We start from the raw sequence: 21,281 nt of genomic DNA on the forward strand, positions 1-21,281 counted from the left end.
GATGGTTGGATTCAAAGTTAGGATCATGATTCTGTATGTTTCCATAGGTTGTATCATGGTACATACAACACGCAGTTTCTTTCGCGTATTGCAGGTTTTGAAATTGAAAAACCCTTTCATGATTCGGTCGTTATGTTTATGACCATTCATTCTTGTAAAGTTTACGCGTAATCAACTGGATGTAAGTCAGGTTTATGCCTCCTTTGATTATTGAATCTTGAAGTAGTTGGATGAGAAATCTAATCATGCAAAGATTCTAAATAAATGTTAAAAAATTATAATTGTAGTCACAGATGCATAACTTTTTAAATAATAATCACAATCACTTTTATTGCAGTATTGACCTACTTATGGTTGATGCGATGCAATCACTAACAAATTTCCTCCATAAATGCCACAAAAATCTCCTGTTTCTTCTCTTGAAACTGTCCTAATCTTTTACTTCACTAATAGTATCATATATGTGTCTATTATTATAAACCACAATATCTCCAGCACCAACACCTTTTCAACAAACCATCATGATGCATTTCAAGGTTTATCTATTGCTATACACTAATTTGTTCTTCATCTACTACTCAAATGTCCTCAAAGACATCTTGAAGGTTCATGTGGCTACTGATTATTATGATGTCGAAAAGCTAACGAATTTGGTGAACCGCACTGGTCAACTGATCACACTTGACCAACAAGGGTTCTTGAAACCTACAATTTTTAAGAACAATATTTTCGTCGGCTTAGCCACCACGCAAGGCTCCGCTCTCGGGGGCCCTTTTGGTTAGCTCAGTTACTTTTGAGCCATGTAAAATGTCAGTATTCCGTATTAGCACCGCCATTGTTCCTGTTGAGATTCCGGGTTCAGATTCTCCTGTGGTTCAGCCGCCTATCCGCAGCCCGAAAATGTCTCCAGTGCAACCACCCGTCTACATTCCGGTCAACGAGCCACCACTGGCTCCTATTTTGGGACCAGCTTATGTAAAGCCCCTAGCACCTTATCTAAAACCACCTATGACAGCACCCTCGGAATCTCCAGCAGATTCACCGGAATATTCCGAGGAATCACCACCTAAGCCGGTAAACACACCAACAGTGGCGGGTCCACCAGCCGCCTCTGCCTGCAGGACACTTCTGATATATCAACCGGTCTTTATGCTGTTTTATGCATATTAATATCAACTATTTATTTGATTGCCCAAACATAACAAAAAAAATATATAAATTTCTGTAAGCCTGCTTTTTTTTTTTTTTTTTTTTTTAATTTCCCATTCTTTTATGAATCTTGTCTTCTGCACATAATTCTTCTCATCTCATCGCCATGTTCGTGTTTGCAAAAGGTCTTTAATTCATATAAACATGAAAATTGAATGCCACATTTCATAGTTTTTCAAACAATCTTGATACATAATTCTTTTTATTGTCCCCTTTGATTTCCTTATAATATTTTGTATGTGAAATGAACTCCTTATTTTGATGAATTAGTTATATCGGTACATGATACAAATTTATATAAAGTTATTATTCATATGCTACACATATTAAAAAATTCTACTTTCTAAAATCATTGCGAGATTTGCTTAAAAGAACACATCAATCAATTAAGAAAATGTGACATAAGATGCTATCTCATTGAACAATTAGCTAAAGGTTTTAAATGACAAACTAGTTAATGTAATCAAAGCCGTTGCAAAACGTAAATGTGTGCTAACACCTAGTAACCAAAACAACAATCTCGAAGATTCTAAATACACATATCTTTGAAATGCTACACTAAAAATATAAAATACGTGAATTCAAAATGGTTAATGTGTGATTGATACAGTAAAAGATTATACTTGCTAGATCCCGTCTTCTGACACAAATTTAACTAAAAAGAGTTTGGTATAACAAAACTCAAAAGCAAATCTTTGTTATTGTCTTGAGAGTTTGAGATTCTGCACAAGTGATTAAGAAAGCTTATTTATAGATTTAAAAGGGAAAATGACCAAAATTACCTATTTGACTTAACTACCCCCCCCCCCCCCAAAAATACATATACCTAAAACGACCATTCCAAGAACGGTCGGACTGACCATTTAAATATGTCATCCGGCAGCTTATGGGGCCAACAAAATCTTGACATGTGTACCGTCGGCCGAGAGTTTATGGGGCCAACATTTAAAGACCTGGCTGAATAAATCAGTCGGCTGATGGAATAGATCAGTTGGCCGATGGAACAAATCAGTCAGCCTACAGAATATATCAGTTGGCCGACGGAATAGATCAGTTGGCCGGTGGAATAGATAAGCCAACCAACAAAATAGATTGACAGGATGAGAGATCTGATTGTTTTAGAACACATGTAAAGATCTTATTTATTCCATAAAACATGAGACAACATATTTAAATGGTAGGTTTGACCATTCTTGAAATGACCATTTTGAGGATTTATAGAAATTAAAGGGCTACTCAAGAATACGGTTTGCCAAATGAGCCATTTTGGTATTTTTCCCTTTATCCTTTTATAAAGTAAGCTTATTTAAAAAAGGAAAAATGGTCACGTGCAAAAAACGTGGTGAATTCCGTTGGCGTTGAAACAAAACAAACATAACTCGCTTTCCCCTTGATTTCATTCTCCATCCATCCGATTCTGCATTTCTAGGGTTTCCACTTACAAATTAATCCTCCGTATCATTACCATTACAAATCCAATTCAATCATGAAGCTCACCGTCAAGACTCTCAAAGGAAGCCACTTCGAAATTAGGGTTCAACCTTCCAACACTGTCAGTTTCTAATTGTTTTATATAATTTATATGCACCTCCTGTTGTTTATCATTCATTTCATCTAAATGCTAAATTAGGGCACTGTGTCTGTATTTTGATGTGAATCTGGTATTGATTTAGTATAAGATTAGTTTAGTTGAGTTGAGTAAAGCTGGAGTTTGTGCGTATGTGTATGTGTATGATTTGCACCTGCTATTGCTGAAATTTGATAAGTTGTGTCTCTTTGGAAACAGAAAATTGTACGATGTGTCGATGCGGCACAATGAGAGTTGTTTTGGAGATTGTTGTAGTTTTAGTTTTAGTTGGATGGCTGTAATGCTTGATACACAATTTGTGTGTGTATGGTTTTATAGATAAATGGCACTGGATGCGAATAAATAGTTGGGGACATGCATTTTGGAAAGTTAATAATGGTAGTCTTACGCAGACCAGTAACTCGTGGGAACTTATTTACATTGCTGATGTTTGCTTATGGTGTTATGGCATAAAACCTTTAAAGTACTAATCTGATTACTTTTGTGTAACTTAATAATACAATTTACAGTGGTTATTTGTCTTGTAAGCTAGAACCAGATTTCTGTTAAATAGAACATAACTTAATATGCATTTGTTTTTGTAGGCAGATTTGTGTATGGACTCATTAAAGACTAAAAACAATTAATGTTTTGTAGTAAGAGTAATTGAAATAATTTTGATTAGATTATATGCACACTTATTTTAGTAAAACGTGATGTAGTGGGAAAACATTTAAAAGAGATGGTTTGAACTGTGATTTGGCAACTTAATGTATGTAATCGACATATTCTTTTTCTTGATTAAGATTTAGGCTAAGCAGTTAATGCGGAAAAATATCGGATATCGATCAAGGACCGATATCTGAGATATTGGTTATCACGATGAGATATTGGTGGGATATCGGTAATTTTAGCATCATGTAAAATTCATGTATATAGCAATTTACACTAATAATTCAGTATACTCTCCTACGATTAATAAATTAATCTTTTGCAACTTGCAAAACACCAACAATCGTAGCAAGTCGGAACTGATTAAGACTTAAAACACTAACATTGCGCGCTAAAAATTGATAATTAAGACTTAAAACGCTGATATCGGGAATATCGGTCAATATTGCCGATATTATTGGTACCGATATTTTACCAAAGGACCGATAACCGATACATCGCCTGTATCGGTGATATATCACCGATATCGACTGCATAGGATTTAGGGAACAAAAAAGTGTTTTCATGCTGATAACTTTCACATTTTGCTTGTGTCATACATTTGGCATGCTTCATCAAAGTTTTTTTTATGTATATTTTCTTAACTGGTATATATTACATATATGATTGGGTTATCTTGTATGGCATGCTTTATGAAAGTTCTTTTTCACATATATATATTCAACTGATGTAAAACTTGTGATGACACTAGATTATGGCTGTGAAGAAAAATATTGAAGATGTACAAGGAAAAGATAATTACCCATGTGGGCAACAATTATTGATTCATAATGGTAAGGTTTTGAAAGATGAAACTACATTGGTTGATAACAAGATCTCTGAGGAAGGTTTTCTTGTTGTCATGCTTAGCAAGGTAACTCTCTCTCTCTCACACACACACAAACTGACATCTTGGTTTACTGATTATTTGTTCCTATCAACAGAGTAAGAGTTCGGGTGCAAGTGGAGCTTCATCTGCTCAGGTATTTTTCTGTTGTGCCATTTATGATCTTCATGTATACTTTATGAATAAATGAGTCTCATTTTAGCTGTTACAAGCAGCCTTCATCAACAACTGCACCAACAGCTTCTAATCCTACCAGCACGCCTAATGCGTCTTCCCAACAGCAGTGAGTTCCCATGATTGAGCTTCCAAAGAATTGATAGTCATTGCTTCAAGGCTCGTACTTTCTATGGCTTGCATTTGGTCCTCAAATTCAACCTTCAACAATTGCTCTTTGGCCGTTTTCAGGCAAATGCATCATGAATTCTCTTAAAATAAGCTTTCCATCAGTAGCCTAATTTTTTATCCATTAGTAGAAGTTACCGGAGAGAAAAGAAATAAACAGTTAATGATTCATCATATTTCAGGATTAATATGCTTCTATAGAATTTGGAAAACCTTAACATCATTTAAAAGTAGCAAAGATTAGATAGTTGAATATTTACCAGCTTACAATCTCATTTGGCAAATCCCATTTTCAACCAAATTCCGGAGTAGATTTAATTTAGTAACTTATTTGTAAAGTTTCAAAATTTAACGTTTCTCCAAACAAGTATTATATGCTATGCAAGTCTTAGCAGTGTATCTTTTAGTCCCTCTGGCCAGCATATGCTTGGCACACAATGGGGATAATAAGCACGAACCAAAACCAGAAGTATCCCCATTTCTTGCTAAACAAATGTTGGCATGATGGACTAGAAGGAATACTGACTTGCATTGCATATAATACTTGTTTGGAAGATTATTAAATTTAGGTATTCTACAAATAGCTTTTTAAATCTAATTTAGTCCGGGATTAAGTTGCAACCTTTTGGATTTTGCTAAATGAGATTGTTAATTAATACGAATCCAAATACCTAATTTCTTTCTACTTTATACAATGTGAATTTTCTTTTACTTCTATAAAACTATCCATTTCTTGGACTTTGATGAATCCTTAATGGCTTATTTCTCTTCTCTCCACTCTCCAGAAACTTCTACTAATGGGTAAAAATTCAGGCTATTGTGGAGCATGCTACAGAAGGAAGACGAAAAAGTGTGATAATTAATGTATTTTCCATCCCCTTTTGATGGGAAGAGATAAAATGCGAGATACTTGGCCTGAAAAAGGCCAAAAAGCAGCTGCTAGCTATAGAGGATTATCAATTCTCTGGAAGATCAGATCACAGTAGCCTTTTCTTTATCTATAAATATATAAATCAAGTGTGTGTGAGATCTTATCATTTACACATATGATTGCACTGTAGGGCTTCTAAAACCAGTACATCTTCTTCTGAACCAGCAACAACAAATGTCCCTGCAACTGTAACTGCACTGTATGATCTCTTTATCATTGTAGTCTTTTACTTGGATCCAAATAAGTTAACAGGTTGAAAGTTGCCCATAGCAAACTTTTCAGTATAGTTTTTGGAATCATATTCAATGCATCAGTTATTTATAAACAAATATTTACAAAAATGGACACAAATAAGCGTTTTAAGGTCAACACAACTCGATGGCCGACGCATTAAAGAATTGTCTGTTTTGACCAAATGTATTGACTATTGTCTGTTGTAATTGCAGTGTTAATTCTGATACATATGGTCAAGCTGCTTCAAATGTAGTTGACAATAATAGCATTGACCAGACAATTCAACACATAATGGATATTGGTGGTGGCAATTGGGACAAAGAAACAGTTACTCGTGCCCTTCGAGCCGCTTACAACAATCCAGAGCGAGCAATCGACTACCTGTATTCTGTATATTTCTCAGTTAAATTTTTTTTATAAATATTTATGAAACAAGGATACTAATATTATTCCAATTATTTCAGGGTATTCCAGATACAGTAGAAGTTGCAATCCCTGCAACTCAAACTGTTGCTGCAAGTGCTGCACCTTTATCTGGAGGACCTAATGCTTCTCCATTAAACTTGTTTCCTCAGGTTATTATTCATAAAAGTGACTTCTTTTTTTATTTCATTTTTGTATTTAATATTGATAAAAATATCTTTGCAGGAAATACCTTCAGGTGCTGCAGGAGGCAATCTTGGATCCCTTGATTTTCTTAGAAACAACCAGCAGGTGGTTTAATGTATTAAGATCTCTATATAGGCCTGTAAGCTAACCGGACAAACTGGACATGCTGGTTCATTTAACTTTAATCGACAAACGATCGAACACATACAGTTTAACATACGAAGTTTTCTTGTTCGTGTTCATTTGTTAATGCTATAAACAAATGGTTCATGAACATAAACGAACGAATATAAACGGGCATAACTGTGCAAACACCAATTAAAGGTAACATGAATATCAATCTGTTGGGCCTACAAATTAATAACACCTGACTAAATTAATAAATAATAATGTGTGATATTTTAATTAATTAATAGAGATTAAATTTTAATAGCTAACAATTACATAAATGAACAAACTTAAGCGAGCGTAAGCTAACAAACATAAATGAAAGTTAATGAACAAATATAAACGGATAAACATAAGAGAACATTTACAAGCATAAATGAGTGAACGAGACATGTGTTCGTGTTAGTTCATTTAACTAATTGAACAAAAAGTTTGTTAATGCTTGTTTATTAATCAAACGAACATAAACGAACTTCCCGCAGAATAGTTCATTGAATGTTGGTTCATTTACGGTCCTATAATATTGGATATTTGGATAACATACCATAGGGTAGACATCTTAATCATAATAAAATATATCAAAATATGTAGGTTCTTGATCTTGGTGATGTTTTGGATTTAGGCAGACTTGTTAATTTTATAAATTTACAATCTTTATTTCAGTTCCAAGCATTGCGGTCTATGGTACAATCAAACCCACAAATATTGCAGGTGCACATTTTCTGTTCTGTTTGCAATTTTATATATAAACTTTGTTTCTTTTGTTGCATGGTGTAAAAGCAGTTGAAATTTGTTACAGCCCATGCTTCAAGAGCTGGGAAAGCAAAACCCTCAACTTTTAGGACTAATTCAAGAAAACCATGCTGAGTTTCTTCAACTAATCAATGAACCTGTTGATGCTTCAGAAGGGTAATACAGTCATTTTCTTATTTCTTGTTTAGTTTACTGTTACATTACGTATCTGACCCTTTTTATATTAACTGTCAACCATTATTTTAGGGATCTTTTTGATCAAGCTGATCAGGAGATGATGCCTCATGCGGTTAGTGTTACTCCAGCAGAACAGGAAGCCATTGAACGGGTATTGATCTTTCTTTTTTCCGCACCTTTAATTTTTTGTACATATGGGCTTGAATTTACTTAACTGGTTTATTGTTTTTTGTATTTCTAGCTTGAGGCAATGGGTTTCAATAGAACTCTTGTTATTGAGGCGTTTTTAACCTGTGATCGTAATGAAGAACTCGCAGCTAATTACTTGTTGGAAAATGCTGGTGATTATGAAGAAGACTAAACAGAATACATCGGTGATTCTTGAAGGTTAGTATTCAGCTTCTTTAATCAAAAATATTTTATACTCATTTGAGTATATAATTAATGCAGCTCTTTGCTGAATCAACCAAATTTCACCATGTTTTTGTAGTGGTTTATCCCTAACCAACCAAAATTTTGATTATTAATGCGGTAACATAGGCTTTGTAATCGTAATTAACTTAAGTTATTTAGAGGAAATGATGATAAGTGTTTATAGATCAACCAACCTGACTGTCATGTTTCTACACTTATGAAATGACTGGTTTAACCTGAACCCATTTTGTAATCTTAAATTAGGGTTATTTGATAACTTTCAGGTGATTTTGATATTTGGAGCTTTTGTGAAAACAGGATAGTGCCGTGCCGGTTTTAGGATTTGTGATACAGGTTGGGCTTTTATTGTATTGTCCATGGAAGTTGAGCTATTTTTTATCTTATTCACCTTTTTTTAAAATTTTATTTCATACTTTGTCCCAAATATGAAGAGGATTTTATTTGTGCACTTGAGAAGACTTGTGCAAGTGCTCATGTCCTACCCATTTGATACTGAATGTTCGGATTTCAAGGTTTGATCTAGTGTGACAATCATGAACCATTCTTTATTTGGTGCAAAACATGTCTATATGGGTTCATTTTTGGTTTAACTCAAATGATACAAGTGGTCAAGTTTTGTATACTCAGTTTATGCATATCAAGTTGGACCTCCTCAAATTATATAACTGGTTCAAATGTGTAAACGACCATTGTTTGTCTCCACTAGCTACTAGTCGTCACAGCACCGACGCCACTGCCATCGTCCACGTGTCTGGCAAAAGGGTCAGGTCGGTTTTGGTCCAGGTTAGAACAGGTTTTAGCAAAATCTGTTCCGGGTCAAAATGGGTTTTAACTTTTTAGCAGAATTAGTTTGGGTCAAAACAGATTCTAAGCAAGATGAATTCGGATCAATCTTGGTCGTTTTGAAAAAGTATCAATTTAGTTGGGGTCAAAACGAGTTTGGCCAATATGGATTCGGGTTAAGTTGAGTGTTTTACAAATGAATTACCCCCTTCCCCTTTTCTGCTCTCTCTCTCTCTTCTTAAAATGGTTTTGATTAGAAAAATAATGCTCACTCACCACATCTAATTAGTCGTTTTAGGACAAGTACTTGCCCAACCCCAATCTAGCCTAGGTTAAAATTAGTTGTTTTGTTGTTTTAGAAAGCAAATAAGTACCCAATCCCACCTCTTAGGTTAAAATCTGTCGTTTTAGAGAAAAAAATATTCACTACCCCCATCCTACTCTGCCCCTTGGTTATAATGTTTTTGAAAAACAATTGTAATAATAAAAGAAAGAGTAAAGTGCTAAAGTGGTCCTTGAGGTTTGGTCGATTTCGTCTAAAAAGTTTGTTTTTTGCAACTTGACCCTGGAGGTTTGTCATTTCTTGCCTCCGTCGGTTTCCATTGTTAAGTCAAGGGCAATTCCGTCTTTTAATATATCTGTTAGTCACCACTCACCACCAAACACTAAAAAAACTCATTTAAGAACAATCTTTCTTGTCACAATTTCCAAAAGCCACCACCGAATACTACTCTTTTTCTTCTTAAAAGATGAGATACAACGGCCACTGGAGTTCAATTCAATGAAACTCAAAGGTGTGGTCCCGCCGGCGCCGGAGCTCTTGTTCAAATAGTACGGCGTCGGCGACGAAGCTCTGGGTCGAATTCGATGCATTGAAAATGGAGTCCGGAATGGAAAAGGGTTTTATAACGGAGAATGGGATACAAACGGGGGCAACAAAAGACGGTGGCGATTATTATCGGTGGGATTGTTTTTGGGAATCTCTTTCTTGCTGGTGTTGCGAAAGACGAGATCGGTTCGTTTAATTCTAGCTTCGAATTTATTAATCAAATTGGGGATTTGATTTAGTTGCGTTGGTGGTGCCGTTATCTTTCCGGTGAATCAGTGGTGAGTGAGAGAGAGAGAGTAATAGTATGAGAGAGATGTTTGTGGTGGTGTGATGGAGGTGAGGTGGGAAGATGGAAATTTTTTTGTTCAGATCTGGTGGGGATGAAGATGTTGGTAAAAATGGGTTTAAAGTAATAAAATAACTAAATATGTAAAGACAATAATAACCATGATTTCACGTTAAAAATCTAACGGAGTTAGCAATTTGGACGTAATTGGTAAGAAGTGAGAAACCTGGATGGTTCCCTTGTGAAAAACAAACTTTTTGAACGAAATTCGCATTATTGACCAAACCACAAGGATCATTTTGGCACTTTACTCTAAAAGAAATCTTCACTAGTCTGGATGAGCTTGGTACCAGCTTAGATACTAAATTTATAAATGCGGGTATCGGTACCGATAATGCTAGTTCAGTACCGGTACTATAGACAAAAAATTCGATAAAATATTGGTACCATACTTATCCGAAATCTAGAAAAGTTGTTACTGAATGTATCCGATTTAATACCGGTTCTTGATACCAATTGCTCATCCCTACTTATGGTTGCTCATGTAGTTAACGTGACACTTTTAAAGTAGTGCAAAACTAGGAGTTGCCACTTGCTAACCATGGACTAGTTAGACATTTGTGAAAACATTATACGTTTGGTTTCGTAAAGTTTTTTAATATCACTTTATTTAACGATGTCACTATATAAATAAAGAATTGTGTTATGTTTTTTCTTTCTATATATTTTGTCAACAAAAACGAAGACCTCTTCGTAAATTTACTTTCACTGTCAATGTATTTAATGTTGTCATTATCATTACATAAATAAAGAATCGTGTAATATTTTTCTTTCTATGTCAATTATATTTTGTCAAAGAAAAAACAAAGAAGAATACGCCAAACATGAATCAAGAATACCATAATATGCCAACATGTACCATCACAATACTATGGTTACTTATTTCCTTTTTCCTTTGTGACTGGTGTGGCCGCCATGTCTCACAATGCCACCTAAACCGACATGTATGTCATCGCCATTCATAGCGTCATTGCTTACGCTGTCACCACCACCTCCATTGTAGCTTCAATAAATAAATATAGCGAGTTAACTTATTTTTTATACATGTTTTCTAAAAATTTTAATTCCCACCCAAGCCAATTTTGGTCTGAACTCATTTTGATCCAAACTAAATTGACATTTTCTTAAGGAGACTCGTTTTGATCTGACCCGTTTTGTTCATAACCCGTTTGGACCCACAATCATGTCTGACCCAACCCATCCGATTTACTAAGTATAGTTTGGTCCTCATATGCTTGATTTTATGTGAATATTGAATAAGACAAAGATGATTATAGCTATAAATAAGTTTTGTAAACAAATAAGAGATCGAATTTGGCTTGAAGATGAAAATTCATAAGGCCAATGTTATTAACACAACAATAATATACTATTCACACATAATTGACATCTTAAAGTCCTATGCTATTTTCATCATTTCATACGGGTCGTATATCTTTATATGAATCTTTTTGTATAGCGAAAATGTATATACCGTGTATAAGGTGTTATACAACTTGTTATGCAAGCTCGTATAACTTTAATGAAACTTGCATATGCAAAAGTGGTGGTGTCAAAGGTCACACAAGTCATACGAGTTGAAATTTGCTTTATACAACCGTATGATTTGATAGATACGTGGTCTATATGATGTGACAGACATGCTGATGTTCTTATTTGAGGTGATATATGTACAACATCACCAATTATAATCGGTGTTCTGGTGATGATGCTTTGGTGTATATCCGTATAGACTTCTAATAGGCATGTAATATTTACAACAATCACTTTATCACCAAATTTAAATTTAGTAGTTAATGCTAAGTTGTTTTTTTTCTCTCTTTTGGAACGACAAACTACACTACTCCGAATTACACCATTTCCTAAACTAATGCTATGCCCAAGGATTGAACCCTTGACTGCCCACATCAAAGATGTTAAATATTAAAAAAAAGAAAAATCATAGTTACACTTGTATCTAGATCTGATACACAATATGCGTTTTAACTAACAGGCTGTATTTTTCTTCCTCGCAATTTTCATGCACTATGTACAAATGTTTGCATAATTTTCATCACACTTCTCATATTTAAAATTGATCGATTATCCAACAAAAGTGCTTTTAGAGTGTTATATTAAAATTGATTAAATTATGTACCGAACGCGCCTATGTGTATGAAAATAAAGGAAACTCTATTTGCTACATTGATTAAAATTGATTGAACCATGAACAGAAATTTCAAATGTGGGATCATCCCATACAACTAACTGCTTGAAACACTCGGGTACACACAACTTATTTACCTAACAATATTTAACTCTTTAAGCCAAGATGTATGCAACGGACACGGGTCTTCTTTCCCTTGCGCGATTGCCTTCGTCGAGAGCGAATAGAACCAGCCATTTCTCCATTTAAACTGCAAGATTCATTACCACTAGGTGAATTAACAAATAGCAGGTCAACTGCAACTTACTAACTAACAAAACTTACCTCCTTCACTGCTGTCGGGAAATGAGAAACCGCTCGAGCATAAGCACATAATCTATCCTCAATCCCATCATCAAATACTATGCCTTTCTCTTCTGATGCTGCAGATGCCAGCTCACCAATCAGACTAGTTACCTGTAAATATTAAGTCAGTTATATATGATTATACTACTATATTGTTGGCAAATAATTTGGTTAATCCATTGGAATCAAAGTTTAGGGTTATAGTGTAATTATGTCAAAGTATGTTTATGCTGTATATAGAATGCCCATTTAAGTATAGGGTCTAGAAGTGTCAAATGAAAAGTTTATAACTTCAATGTAACTTTCATGACATGTCAGATTAGGATCGGCTCTGGTAATCTATAAATAGGGGTCAATGTTTAAGAGTCAAAACATTTGTTGTAAAGATTGTATTGTCATTACATTATAAATAAAGATTTTGTTTTCATCTAATCTTAATCAATCAAGTTGTGTAAAGATCAAATCTGGGCAACATATATTACTACATTAACAACTAATTTTGTTCTAGTGCGACCATAGTGTTATGTTGATGCAAATAATCTTACCTCGCAACGAAAATCGTTCTCTACGTCGCCTACACTGGCTCCGGGATGGCGGGCCCCAACAAGCATGAATGAAGATATCCATATAAGCTTCTCTAGCATTTGCTTTTGAAAGGGGTGTTTCTCAAGCACCTGATTTTCATATTTTCACAAAAACAATTTTTTTAGCAAAACTACAAATTTAATTATACAAGTTTAGTGAAAGTAAAATTTATTATCTAAGGGCAGTTTGGTCATTTTATACCTTGCATGTAAGACCTCCAGCATTTAGCCTAGCAGCCACAGCAGACCCCCATTTGCCACAAACTGCGGTTAAACCCTCTGGGTTAACATCAGTTATACCATCAACCGGCCGTTCACCAATCTTGGAAACGGCAAAGTACGCCAAAACCTGGTCCGCGCCACTCAGACCTTTACTGTGGAACCATGGCTCCATCATCCCGTTCTGGAAGAAAACCAAATCTGCTAGATTGTTATTAGCGATGGCAAATGAAACCGAACACATTGGTAAATCCAAACACCGAAAAATTCAGGACTGCTATTTGGTATGAGATGGTGTACTAGATTCATTTTAACAAGTTTTGTGGGTATGGAATGAGTACGTATGACATTAGGTGATACCCAACCTTCTATTCTAAAACATGTATATCCGTTTACTAGAACCATACACATAACTACATAAGCGTTTTCCTTTTATTTTCAGGACAACTGCATGTATTTCTCATTTCCTTGTACAGTTTTGCATATTTACCCGACCCAAAACCATAACCGAATCTATTACCTCAATGAATGAAAAATATATCATATCAAATTTACCCATATATTTGATTTATTTTAGTAAAAAAAGTTATATAACAACTATTTTACCTCTATTTTTTACTAAAGCTTAAAGGCTCCCCAAATTTTCTTAGTTACCCATATTAATTGGCTTTCTTTTTCTCATATTTACAAAAAAAAATTTAGATTTCTTGTTTTTTATGTTTCGCTAATGATTTTTTTCTTTTATAATTTTCTTGAGTCTTTACTAAGTTTTCTCATTATTTTCTTTCGTGGTTTTACTATGTTTTCTCACTCTTTTCTTTCGTCTACGTGTCCTTTTTCACGAGCTTTCAAATTAATGATTAAACGAGTAACAGTCATTAAAATGGAAAAAAAATATCGTCTAATTTTAAAAGGGCATTTTTATTATTACTTGAAGGTGATTTTTGTTTTGAGTTGAGTACGCAAGCAAGTAGTAAGGGTTTATAAGGAAGGAATATATACGCACAAGTCCTTTTTATTTTTGTTAATGATAAAATTATATAAAAAAATTTGAAATAGCAAAAATGTATATATAGAAAATAGAAATCCTAAGGCAGCGGATATTGAAAAGAAAATGTTTATTGGAGACAGTTACGGATACGTGTCCCGTTGACATCCGTAATTGTTATAACTTATAATCAATTAATCCATCTTAACTAATTAACATTATCATAATTTGATCAATCCGCCAACATAACATAGTTATAGTTATAATTATGGTACCGTTCCAACGTGACTGAGGAGTAGACTGAAGAACAGCATCTAGATCATCATTCCTAGTACACACGAATATCGGCCCCGGGAAGTCCACGGGAACTTGTTCCCCTCTCCTCACCAAAAAGTCATCGCCGCCGCCCATTTCTTCTAGCGATCTCCCAACACGACCATCGCCTACGATGATTGAAGGTACAACTTTTGTTGAGGTTGTGGCAATAGTGGCCGCAACCATGGACGTGATTGTTTTTGATCGAGGCTTGAAAAGTGAACTAGGATTGGCGCGGTGGTGGAAAATGGACGTGGCGGTGGCGGCGGAGAATGAGAGTGAAGAAATTGTCGTGGAGGTCATTGTCGGATATTGGCTGTACAATGTTGGCGCGCATGGCATGTTTCGTGTGTATATATTTGTGTGTTGAGACAGCCACTCGTTGGATATCGGGTTGGTCCACAAATCCTTATCATGATAATTTCGGATTGTTTATTGGGCTCATCGAATACTTGTAATCTCTTTTTGGCCCAAATACTTATTATATATATATATATATATATATTTAACATTATGTGAAGCTTTGTTTAAGCATTAGAAAGCATGTGTCGAGAATCATCATGTCTTCCATTCTTTTTGTCTTTGATACATTTGGGTTATTTGTCTCCCAGGCCATTATGTTTCTAAAATGTGTTCAACGGGACATGCACTGTAACTTATCGACGCCAAAGAGCTATAACTTTGTTTTTAGTAGGATTCGGTTCGCCATTCAAAAGGGGTGACGACGCAGCTTGTTGCCCGCTCACCTGCCTCTCCGTTGTAATTGGATTCTTTTGTTCAATATAAATTGTAATTGTCGTTTAAAAAAAAACTTGGTTTAGTTTGAAGTTTTAGCAAGTAAATATTGAGTAGATATATATAGTTACCTTTAGTTATAACTTATCATGAGCTAAAGAGAGGGACTACAAGCAGAAATCATTAGTCACTCTTCGACTTAAAAAAATGATAAATCAAGAAAATGAATGAAAAATCTTCAGTCTCTTGAGCGGCGTTCACATCTATTAGCTAACAAAACTGTTCATCTAACCAGGAAATGCTCTTACCTTTCACTAAGTTAAAGCTTCTGTCTTCTAGTATGTATTTAGCCATATTTCAAAAGATTTGAATTTATTTAAGTTGATATAAACGTTTACTCCACTTCTCTAACTTAACTTGTGTACCATAACTTAACACGAGTTTCTTTGGTTTCATATCTTTGGTGATGGAGTGCAATGCTCACATGTTTCATGTGTATATTATTTATTTATTTATTTTCTATGTTGAGAGAACCACTCGTTTCTAGGATGGCGAGATATCGGGTTGGCCATAGTCCTTTTCACGGTAATTTCGGGTTATAGGGTTGCTCAAGGAAGACTCTTTAATTTCTTTTTGGCCCAAACACTACTGAAACTATGAACCTGATTTTTACAGTCTTACAAGAACAAAAATTCATAGTTACAAACTCCATATTGTTAAATTTAGATACATAATAGACTCGTTTAGGTTTACATAAGCTCGGCACAAGCTTGTTTAGTTGATCTCTAAATGTAATCTTTAGTTCGATTAAGCTTGGTTCAATTCAAACTTTTAGTAAGTTAATCTCGAGTAGCTTACAAGCGACTTGGTTTGTCTACATATTCGGGTATAATATTCAAGGATTAGAACATTAAAATTCATGTTGGCCACATGTGGGATTTTCTAGTTTCAAAGTATTCAAAATAAAATAGTCTACATATTGTATGGATATTACTTTTACTTTTCAAACTTAGTACTTCAACCCTCTATTGTCCAGGTAACATAAATCAGTTCTGGCATAATTAGGAAACGTGTAACACGTAACTAGAAGAAAATTGTAAGATCCCAATTTATCACAAAACTTTTATATTTTTTTCGTTGACTATAAGAACAGTATGTATGTAATAACCCAATAAAAAGTTAATGAAAAAAAATAATAAATAAAGTTAGGGTTAGTTAAACTAATTATTATTATTATTTTTTTTTGTGAATATTAATTGTTTATTGGATTACATCGAAACAGAAGGCAAGCGGGCAACAAGCTGCGCCGCTACCCCTTTTTGAATCAAAACAAAAAGGGTTGTTTTGTAAATATTAATTTAATTATGCATCAAAGTAGGGGGACCAGTTTCGCCAAATACTGAAAGTTGATTTGAAAACCCACTGCATCTTCATCGTTTACGTATTTTCCGGCGAAACTTCTCTCAAAATTTAAATCTCTTTTATCTAATCCTATTTCAAACGATTGCAACGAAACTTAGGGTGCAAGATTCGTTTAATTATATAATCTTCGTCAAAACGTGCATCCATATGGTATTCACCCTTACCGCCGACCTGCAACTCGTCGCCGGAAAACGGCGACCTTCGCCACCCTCCTCGCCGCTTTCTGTCACCGCTGTAGTTAACCACAGCTGCTGCTATCTCACCGTTGGTTCGGTTCTTTTCAACTATCGCCGACTATTGTTATCGCCAACCACCGCCGCCACCGCTGCTGCCGAAGACAACCATTGACCTCTCTGTTTTAGTGGAGACAGTTATCGTCACGCGACTACGAAGGTGAACCACCGCTGCTTCCTCATTATCTGCTGTTCGAATTTTGAGGTAACACTTCCGATCCGATGCTTAAAAGTCCGATATTCGATTTCGGTGATCACCCGTTCTGGCGACTATGGCATAATCCAAAACTCAATTTACAAAGAAAACATACTATTAATGATGTTAATAAATCTTGTTTCGGCTGTTGGCTTGTTTTGGTTTTTATTTGTCAACTTTATCTTCATGGTTCCGTAGACTAAAAGATGGTGTTTAGACCTCAAGATGATAAGGTCACTAAATGTAGCTTTGGATTCCTAGGCACATAAACTCCATAATTGTTTAGTTTCTAACTTTGTTTATTTGTTTAATAAGAGTAATTAATTGAATCTATTTTTCAAGAATATATGTATGTGAGTAAATAATATTTAAGAAGTTGGGTCAGGGTCATATAACAACAATTGACTAATCAAGTGGTAGGTAATTCGGATATTGAATATTTCCAACTAAGTTGTGATGGCAATGATAATTCCATGATTTTGGAAACTGGTTAGTAAGTAAAATACAACAATATATATATAAAGTAATTAATTAAAAGTTCCCAAATGCTTCCGTCGCCAGAGCCGTGGTTGTCAAGTAACATGACAACCAAACAGAAGACCCGTAAACCTGATTTAAGGAATTTATAATATAGGTGCTAGCACGACTTGAGAACTACCGTATTTTATTTACTTTCCCTTTGCTCGCTAAATTAAGGTACGGATTCTGTTTTTGTTTCCTTTTAGTATTAATTATATTCCGTTACTTCGTAGTACGGATTTTGTTTTCGCTTACTCACTCTATTCATTCCGTTACTTTGTAGTACGGATTTTCGTTATGCGTCAGTTACGCTTTGAGTTAAGTTATTTTATAATATATTTCTGTAGCATGCAATAGATCATATATTTTGTACTCTTTGTTGCATGTTCCCGTTTGAATATATTTAATTATATGCTTTTAGCTTTAGTACTCTGTTACCCGAGCATTTTCTGACTTGTCGTTGGGGCTCTAACGGCATGGCACTTGTCGTGATAGTGCGTAATTAAAGTTCACGGTGTCTCTAACTAGTACTTCGTTAGTTATAGGCATTTAGATAAAATTTTCTGTTTTCAAAATAATAATAATAATAATAAAAGAAACGGACTAAGTTATCAGTTACATGTTTTAGTTTACCAATATTGGTTCCATTCTGTATTATTATGGCTATAAGGTATGTGTATCAGTTACATTTATCACTCCGTATTTTGAATGAGTTAAAGTTTCATTTATCTGAATACGTGAAGTTTGATGTTCGTCCTAGACCTGTTCAGTTATATGTTCCTTAACATATGCGTACCTATCAAATTTGAAGTAGAATGAATACTTAATATATCTAGTATCCGATTATTTACGTGTTTCTAGTTAAGTCGTCTGTTTTAAGTTATTTGTTTCATTTTGTTTATTGGTAACAACTTTAGTCATACATTTTCAATTCCATCATACTTATACATTTATTAATTACTCTTTCTATCAAATTATATGCTTTTAGTTAACATTCTAATTGCGTTTCAGACAAGACTTTTATGTTTCGTTTATGCTATTCATTGTTTGTCACAACTACCCGTTAGTATGGTGGATTATCAGTTGGTAGTTGTCATATTCCGTATAGGTTCCTCACTTATTTACAAGTCACTCTCAATGATCTAAATATTTATAAGTCTCTGTTCAAACTTAAACCACATGCGACTACCCTGTAACTCACGGGAAAACCATGACAGCCGCTCTGCTGCCGCCCCTGCTAGCCGACGTCTATATGCTTCCGTTTACCCGCTGGTAACCGACACCGTCGCCATACTTGTAACCATTGTTGCTACCGCCACCGCCGCTACCGGTTCGGATTTGTTGTAACTTGTATGTGTAAACAGTTAGAGGTAAAAACTTTGATTCTCTTCTAATCTTTTAATACAAACTTAAGGTTTGTTGCTTGTTGAGTATCAACGTTTGATTCCGGCGACAAAACTCTTTGACAACCATAAGTTATTTTTGAAAGGTTTTAGAACACACACTTAGTTTTCTTACAACTCTGGTTGTTGCTTTGTTTTTCTTTTTATGATATTGTTCTTGAAAACGTTTACTTCATGGTCCACCTACTTCCAAAATATATATAAGAGGAAGAACATGAACTGGTACAGTAGGTATTTTTGAAGCCTTAATAGTGTTATTCTTGTTCACTAATTCATCTATTTTTCTTTTATACACGGTTTAATAGAGTTAAATCCATGAGATCATTCTCATATTTATTGTAAAACAACTTGTCTAATTAGCTAAAAAATGTTATGGTGAAAGGTTTTAAAAGTTAACTATTAATTGTTTCTGTACAAGGCAATTTTGAACCCTAAACAATGATGGAAAGATATAAGTTAAAACGTAAAGGTCACTGTCACCGGAACATTTATAAACCAAGGAATGAGACAACTTAACGTAAGCTAAGTAAATCTTATATATTTGAGATGATTATAATGTAGGTGCTAGCACGACTTAGCGTGACATGAATTTATTTGCTTATGCTTTATGGCTAAGGTACGGTTTCTGGTTTCTTTCACTCATAGTATTAATTATATTCCGTTACTTCGTAGTACGGTTTCTGTTTTCGTTCACTTTTAGTATTGACTCTATTCCGTTACTTTGTAGTACGGATTTTTGTTATGCGTCAGTTACATCTTGAGTTTAGTTATTATATATATAATATTTTTGTAGCATGCAATAGATCATATATTTTGTACTCTTTGTTGCATGTTCCTATTTGAATATATTTAATTATATGCTTTTAGCTTTAGTACTCTGTTACCCGAGCAATTTCTGACTTGTCGTTGGGGCGTCAACGACATGGCACTTGTTATGACAGTGCGTAATTAAAGTTCACGGCGTCTCTATATAGTACTTGTGTATTAGGGCCACTTAGGGGCGTATGGATAGATCCTAGTTCTGTTCTGACTTCTGGGGGATGGAACAATGCGTGTATGCCACACGTACCATCTCATACGTGCATGGACTAGCTAGCTGTGTACCCCTCTGTTTCTGGCTCTGGGTGCTTCTGTGTACACGAATTATTTCTGTTAATATACCATTGTCGTGTAGTTTGATATATGTCTTTGTATCTGTTTCTGCATATGTTTATGATTTTAGTTAAGTATCTGATTTGGTTTCTATGGTGATTTGGTTATGTTCTGTATTTAGCGTCTACATCAGTTTTCCTTCGAAATCTGCATTATTTTCAGTTAGTCTTAGTTATGGTTTTAATGTCAGTTATATTTTCGTTTGCTTTTCGTAAGTTCGTCTTTACATGTACTATTGTTCTATCCGTTATTGGGCAATTTTTGGCTCAGCCGTGTTTTCTTGTTTGTGTTTGTCTTATTTTGTTGGCAGGTAATCTGGAAAATCAGTGATGAGAGTAAAATGAAGCTCATGGATAAGGACTTTTATTTATTTTCACATTCAATAAATTGGACTTAGGAATTTTCTTTCGGTTTGTTTTGACTAGTTGGTTGCCTTTGGATTCTCCTTATTTCTTTTAAATGGATTGTGTTTGGTTTATGATATCTGTAATAGTGACACGTCAGCCTGTTCCGGGTTGGGGTGTTACAATGTATAACACTTCATTACTTCAAATCGATGCAAACTTTTTTTGAAACATTGCATCGGTTCATTAAAATTTGTTGTAGTTGCATTCTTTTAACGAAAGATATGACATATTCTCTTTCGGCAGAAAAGGTTATTATAACTATGATCGTTATAATTTATATAGTTACATTTAATTATAACTTTCTTTGAGCATTCTCGGACAGTCTTCCCCGTCTATAATTACAATAAAAAACACTACATTTCTATCTCATGTTGAATTAAATGATACCTTTTTATATCTTTATTATTGAAGCTTCTCTTTTTTCTACCCACAAGTAATGTTTCAACAAATATTAAAAAATAAATATGAGCAAACATACTTTCCCCACAAAAAATCACTAACCTTTCACACTCATTCACTCACAAATTCACAATCACTCTTAAGTCTTAATCCTATCCTATAATTTACAAAACCTCTCACAAAAATTTTGGAGATGGGTTGGAAATGCTCAATGTTAACTACACAAGTACTTCTTTGGCTACTCTCTTTTTTTTTTTTAACTATTTTGTTTTCTAAT

The 21,281-nt window shown here is 34.5% G+C and overlaps 2 protein-coding genes across 2 annotated transcripts; one reads left to right on the forward strand and one right to left on the reverse strand.

Annotated features, from left to right (window-relative positions):
* The first annotated feature begins 2,665 nt into the window (after positions 1 to 2,665).
* LOC143581684 (ubiquitin receptor RAD23b-like) lies at positions 2,666 to 8,384 on the forward strand. Its single transcript, XM_077064412.1, has 13 exons — positions 2,666 to 2,761; positions 4,200 to 4,361; positions 4,432 to 4,470; positions 4,550 to 4,617; positions 5,738 to 5,806; positions 6,054 to 6,231; positions 6,306 to 6,416; positions 6,490 to 6,555; positions 7,282 to 7,329; positions 7,418 to 7,527; positions 7,618 to 7,699; positions 7,790 to 7,935; positions 8,247 to 8,384. Exons 1-12 carry the CDS (start codon positions 2,696 to 2,698, stop codon positions 7,907 to 7,909), a joined length of 1,119 nt encoding a protein of 372 aa, XP_076920527.1. The 5' UTR covers positions 2,666 to 2,695; the 3' UTR covers positions 7,910 to 7,935; positions 8,247 to 8,384.
* A 3,753-nt stretch (positions 8,385 to 12,137) lies between these two features.
* On the reverse strand, positions 12,138 to 14,861 carry LOC143581686 (uncharacterized). Its single transcript, XM_077064413.1, has 5 exons — positions 14,499 to 14,861; positions 13,219 to 13,436; positions 12,978 to 13,106; positions 12,412 to 12,543; positions 12,138 to 12,337 (listed from the first exon to the last, which is right to left on the reverse strand). Exons 1-5 carry the CDS (start codon positions 14,839 to 14,841, stop codon positions 12,221 to 12,223), a joined length of 939 nt encoding a protein of 312 aa, XP_076920528.1. The 5' UTR covers positions 14,842 to 14,861; the 3' UTR covers positions 12,138 to 12,220.
* Positions 14,862 to 21,281: the final 6,420 nt, after the last annotated feature.

This window comes from Bidens hawaiensis, unplaced genomic scaffold (assembly GCF_021521415.1).
Source record: "Bidens hawaiensis isolate Kalapana, Puna unplaced genomic scaffold, B.hawaiensis_p1.1 tig00031140_1, whole genome shotgun sequence".
NCBI lineage: Eukaryota > Viridiplantae > Streptophyta > Magnoliopsida > Asterales > Asteraceae > Bidens > Bidens hawaiensis.